At 49.6% G+C, this 5,755-nt stretch overlaps 1 protein-coding gene and 1 pseudogene across 2 annotated transcripts in view; both read right to left on the bottom strand.

Annotated features, from left to right (window-relative positions):
- Positions 1-2,498: 2,498 nt before the first annotated feature.
- HIP1 (huntingtin interacting protein 1) overlaps positions 2,499-5,755 on the bottom strand; it is a 217,424-nt gene continuing 214,167 nt past the window's right edge. For both annotated transcript variants that reach the window (XM_006859687.1, XM_006859688.1), the window contains 2 exons: positions 3,231-3,339; positions 2,499-2,551 (listed from right to left, as the gene is read on the bottom strand). In XM_006859687.1, the coding sequence (XP_006859749.1) occupies positions 2,499-2,551; positions 3,231-3,339 (162 nt within the window). The remainder of the gene's footprint in view (positions 2,552-3,230; positions 3,340-5,755) is intronic.
- Positions 5,031-5,755, bottom strand: part of LOC102831573 — a 4,012-nt pseudogene continuing 3,287 nt past the window's right edge.

Below are 5,755 nucleotides of genomic sequence, written 5' to 3'. Positions count from 1 at the left end.
TGAGCACTGCATTGCAAAATTAAATAACAGATGAAGGTATAGCTCAACCTCTTGTCATAAGCCAGCCTTGTGTTGTCCTGTTCGCCTTATGGCGTGTCTTCTCACCTATGAGACTGTTCAAGTTTAGTTACTAATGATATGCCAACGGGATGAAAACGTTGTGAGGTTCATTTTTAGCCTTCAGATGTGATTTCCCAGTTTAATCACAACACGCTCATTAAGGGTAATCCAGGCAGGGCAGCTGATTTTGGGCTGGAGAATGGACTAGCTTTCTCTCTTGAGCTATTATGAACCCAACTATTATATGAGATCTGACCGGCATCACCTCGTGTGACAAGCTCTGCTCGTGCTTTCTTAACTGAAGTCCACGAAGGCTTTAGATTTGGTCGTGGCTTCTTTGTAGTGGGACTGTTAACATAGCACGGAATACTAATCTGATCTAATAGACTAGATTTCTCCTTTGGACAGGTTATTTAAAACACAACCGTTTGAAAGACCAGGACTCAAGATTTGAGGATTTAGCCACCGTTGGAAATGTGAACCCACACTGACAAATGTAATTGGCACACATGGGCCAGAGGTGCTACACGCTGCCCTTCGGAGCTTCGGAACGGAGCAATGCTCAGCATACCAAACGCTGCTTCCTCAGTGTGTGCTGTTGCCTCCGTAGCCCCGAATGCAGGTCACACTTCAGGTGACCATAGTTTTGAGTTTCTGGGAGACTGCATTCATTTCTTGGGGGAAGTCGGACTGGAATAGGAAGATGGGGTTTGTTTCACAGTGAATGACCAAGAGTCTCACAACCTAGCATGTAGCAAAACTTCACGTGTTCCTTGGGGACAGGCCCTGGGAAGTACTGCTTGTTGGCTACCTATGAATTGCTACAGTTACGTAGGAAGACGTGGTTTTTCCGAGGTTGAAAGGTCACTTAATGTGGGGGTGGGTGGGTTAGGGGCAGGGGTTCCACTAGGAGCCAGAGAAATGCTGCCCGTCTGCCTACCTCTAGGAGGCTGTTCATGTGCCCTGTTCTCATCCTGCCAACCAAACAGCGAGAGCTGGACCTTGTGCTGAGGGGCGTCTGAACCAGTACTTCCCCATCCTCTTTGCCCCTTTCTTCAGTGCTCTGAGGAAGCTGCCTGCTTAGGGGCCCAGGTGCTAACAGTTCCGAGGTGGCACTGTGGCCTGACTGCCCATTCTGGAGGCTGATGTACCAGGGCAACAGTACGAACATGGCCACAGTCGCTACTGAAGTCCTGATTGCTCACAAGCCGTGTGCTGCTTAGTGGGATTAGTAATGAAGTAGTAAAGGTTCCAAACTAAACAGGGCTCTTTCCTGATGGGAGCCAGTTTGCCTCATCTTCTGGGACTGTTAATTAGGTGGAACGCAGACCTTTCTTCTTCAGATTGAAGAGGATGGCAAGGCAGACATTGGGAGGAGGAGTTGGAAATCCCTGACACGCTGCCTCTTATAGGGCCCTGGCTGAGTGTGACAGGAGGGGGCGCGAGTAACTGCTACTCTTACCACTTGTAGCATCTGGCAGTATTTTAGCCTGGCCACAAGGAATGCCTACCAAAGGTGTCTCTGGAGACCCAGGCCATGTGTACCCCGTTGTCTTTCTGTAACCCTCCCTCACTTGTGAAGGTAGACAGACGCTCTGGGCTGGGGTCCAGCTTGAGGACGAAAAGGCATTCGCTTTGCTTCTGCCTTCTGCCCAGAGCTGTCCACCCGAGCCTGGGGGGAGGGGGGGGTGGCCTTGGCTGACCCTCTCTCCCTCGGCAGCGTGGTGGCAGATGTGGAGCACCAAGGCAAAGTCCGAGCAGCACCACCACTGGGAACTGCCGTGGTATGGGGCCCCTGGACACTGCGCTCCAGGGGGTGCTTGTACTGGGGAGAGCTGGCTATATGGATGCAGCCTTTGCAAATAAAACCAAGAAAAACAACAACAAAAATCCCAACCAGTCACCATAAGAAGCAGTGGAAGTCCATGGAACTGCCCAAAGAGGGGGAGAGTTGCCTTGGCCTTCTCAGCCAGGACACTCCCGCAGCGCAGTCCTGCTTCAGTGCACATATTCAGGGTTGTGTCTTGGTTTGGAATCCACCAGCTCTCTGATGCTCACAAATTTGTGCAAATGATGAAACTGAAACAACTGGGAAGAAAACCAAAGAGAAAATGCATGAGGTCTTCCCTTTCCAAGTTGTCAGTGGGGAACCCTACGAAGGTCACAGGTTCGTGGGCACAGAAAGGCAGGCAGGACTGGGATGGTGGCCTAGGATCCGCCTTCTTGGTCCTGCTCATGGGCAGCAGAGGTTGAGTGGGTTCAAAGTACAAAGAGTGTCATTATGGAGACATGGTCTTAGGAAGGGTCATTCAAGACCTCAGCAGACCCTCCGGTCACTGCCACTAGAACTCCAAGGACTTAGTCTGTAGTTGGGGGACAGCAAACACATAGGTGGGCTCCAAGAACTTACACTCTGACACACGGGCGCTGGGTTGGCTCTATTCTTTCTCGGCGACCGCTTCTTGCAGTGGCGGGGGTGACACTTCTGTTCCTAAAAGTCAATAATTAGGCCTCAGAACGCTTCCTGCTTGTAGTGCATTCATTCAACTAACCAAAAACTGCCACCATGTTGGGGTCTACAAATATACTGTTACCACAACATGGTGGTCATCATCCTTCCCCCGAGTCCAGTGTCTAAGAGTGACTGGGGTGGTTCCCAGAGTCCATCAAGCTCAACAAGAGTTGACCACCTCCGTTGTGACCGAGTTAGCCAACCAGGGCATGTTGTGAGAATGGCATACACAGAGGTGTGTTGGTGGGCCAGACATTATTCTCTCTCAGTTCTTGACATTGCTGATCTCCTAGCGCTGTTGCCCATCCCTGGTGCTCATGGTCTGAGCCTTATAATCCACCGCTCCTGTACACAACTCTCCACTGACCACTTCATTCAGTGTACTCTCTATTGGCCAAGAACTGCACTCACAGGTTGTAAACCAGGCTAACCGGGCCATGAGTGGATTGGAGGTGAGTGATGAGACTCTACCGGTCAATGTTCAGTTCCCAGAACAATGCTTTTAACTCCTCAGTTTACCCCAGGTTTTGACTTAAACACAACTGAAGAGAAAGCCCACTGTAAGTAGAGATGGGGAAGTCATTATCCAATAGACTCCTTATTCTGTCAAAGTAGAAGAGCGCCCTTGTCACGTGACTCCTTCCTTCAGACAGCTCACCTTCTTCCCAGCCTTCCGCAACACCGGCCAGTTCATAATGCTTTTTTCGGAGCTCTCCCAGTTTTTGACGCTCCTTCTGCAATTTCGTTTCTAGCTCCAGCACCCTAACCTGTGGGGAGAGCAAACGGAAGTTTATTTGGATCAGCTGAGAACTTAATTTGGCCTTCATCCCTTTTCCTCCATGTTTGCTTTCTTTCATACCATTCCCCTGGTTTCCACAGCTTAGCCAGTTCTCAATTTCAACGCTCTTCTCTGCGTTGACTGCTCTACTCTAACATTCAGCTTTCCTCCCAGTAGCACTTAGGTTTTCTCGCTGTGACTCTCTACTAGAAATGGATGATGCTTTGCAAACCCGATACCTAGCTGGGACAAGAGTCAGCTTGTGACAGATCGCATTCCCAAAACAACACAGACATTTAATCCAATCCAGTTGGACCCTTTCTCCTTCAATCTCAGTTCTCTAGAACTCCAGGTAGGGCCCAAATCTGATGGCTTTGGTTTCTCTGAAGTGTTACTGCAACTTGAGCCCTTATTGCTACAGGAAAAGGCATTGTTATTGTTAAGTGCCATCAAGTCGGTTCCGACCCATAACAACCCTGTATAGGGTTTCTGAGTCTGTAAATCTTTTATGGGAGCAGAAAGCCTCATCTTTCTCCCGTGGAGCAGCTGGTAGTTTCGAACTGCTGACCTTGCGGTTCACAGCCTGATTCGTAACCACTACGCTACCAGAGGTCCTTAGGAAAAGGCATGGACAGCTGTAATATTTCTACTGTTGTTACTCAAGGAAAGGTTGGTTCTTGGTTAGCTCTTGAATTTATTAATTCAGGATTTATTTGAGTAATTCAGGTCCCATTATGTAGGAGTCCTGGTGTGATGCTGCAAGTTAATGCAATGGACTACAAAGTTGGTTTGATCTGTAAATGGTGGCAGTTCAAGCTTACCAGTCACTCCTTGGAAATGCTATACAGGCTCTATCAGAGGTATGAGGCACCGAGTGGTGAACAGATACGATCCCTTTGTTGTTGTTGTTAGGTGCCATCAAGTTGGTACCAACTCATAGTGACCCTATCACAACAGAAAAAAATACTTCCCAATCCTGGGCCAACCTCACAATGGCTGCTATGTTTGGGCCCACAGCTGCTGCCATTGTGCCAATCTCACTGGGGGGTCTTCCTCTTTTTCTCCGACCTTCTAGTTTACCAAACATGATATCTTTTTCCAGGGACTGGTCCTTCCTGACATGTCCAAAGTATGAAAGATGAAGTCTGGCCATCCTGGCTTCCAAGGAGCACTCTGGCAGTACTTCTTCTAACACAGATCTGTTGGTTCTTTATGCTTTGCCTGGGAAATAAGTATAAATCTCATTTTATGCTGTATTTTATATCTTAGTTGTGTTTGAAAACGGTTTGATTTTTGGAACGTACATTAAAAATAAATAACGGCATTTGTTGTATGCGTGGTCATCTGGAGTCCTCTAGTCCAGTCACCGGGGCCAAGTCACTTCCTCAGCCACTTCTAGATGCTCCTCCTGCTTCCCGTGGAGTTGAGAAGGCAGCAGCAGGCTGACAACACTGGGGGCTTGGAGCAGACTGGGACAGGGAGACTCCTGAGGGATGAGCTGGCTCGTTGGCTTTTCTAGCCCAAATGTTTCTTGGAATGGAAGCTTCTTGGTCCGGAGTGGCAGCCTTTCACCTTCTTCCTCAGGGAGCCTAGCTGTGTCTTCCTGGCCTTCTGGGTCACCGTCTGGCTGGCTTCTGTCTCTTCCCAGAGTCTGGTGTGCTGTGTCCTCCTCACTGTCCATCAGAGACAGTTATCGGTCTCTCTCAGGTCCTTTCTGGTGAACAGCTCGGGTCTGCCCTGCTGTTGTCACTCTGGGAACCTCCATCACTGGATGTAGGCTCCCAGACGTCTCTTTTCCGGCCAGGCAGCTCCACATTTGTCTGATCTTCCTGCTGCCTCCGCTTCCTATTTAACAAGCAAACGAGGAGGACGTACTGGCAGTCCTTGTACTGATGCAGTGCCTTCTGGAAGCGGTGGCCCCGGGTGTGCCTGAGGATGTGCTCCGGACACTTATTGATGTGTCCTAGGGTGAGTTTACAGAAGAGCTGGTGCAGGCTCTTGGTGCTCGGCATGATGTGCGGTTCAAACTTGGTGTAGTCAAAGGTGGGCGCTGTGTGCACCAGCCATTGGTATTTGTGGCTACGGATGTAGAGCTGGAGCGCTGGCAAGAGGCAAGGCAGCTCGTGGCTCGTCAGGGAGCATGTCACCCTGGTGCTGCCAGGATGGAGCTCCAGGGCTAGGTGCTGGCATGGGAAGATGTGAAGGTCGGCGGGTAGCTTGCCCGTACTCGGTTGCCTGGCGCCCTGGAAATAGATATGTCTGGGTCCCGAATCAGTCCATGGTACTTTTAAATTTTCTCCTTCAACACCATAACTCAAATGCATCAATTCTTCTACGGTCTTCCTTACTCATTGTCCAACTTTCGCATGCATATGAGGCTATTGAAAACACCATGGCTTGGGTCA

The sequence above is a fragment of the Chrysochloris asiatica genome, unplaced genomic scaffold, assembly GCF_000296735.1.
Source record: "Chrysochloris asiatica unplaced genomic scaffold, ChrAsi1.0 scaffold00034, whole genome shotgun sequence".
NCBI lineage: Eukaryota > Metazoa > Chordata > Mammalia > Afrosoricida > Chrysochloridae > Chrysochloris > Chrysochloris asiatica.
The sequence above is the reverse complement of the archived record's forward strand: the minus strand, read 5'-3'. Positions and strand labels throughout refer to the sequence as shown.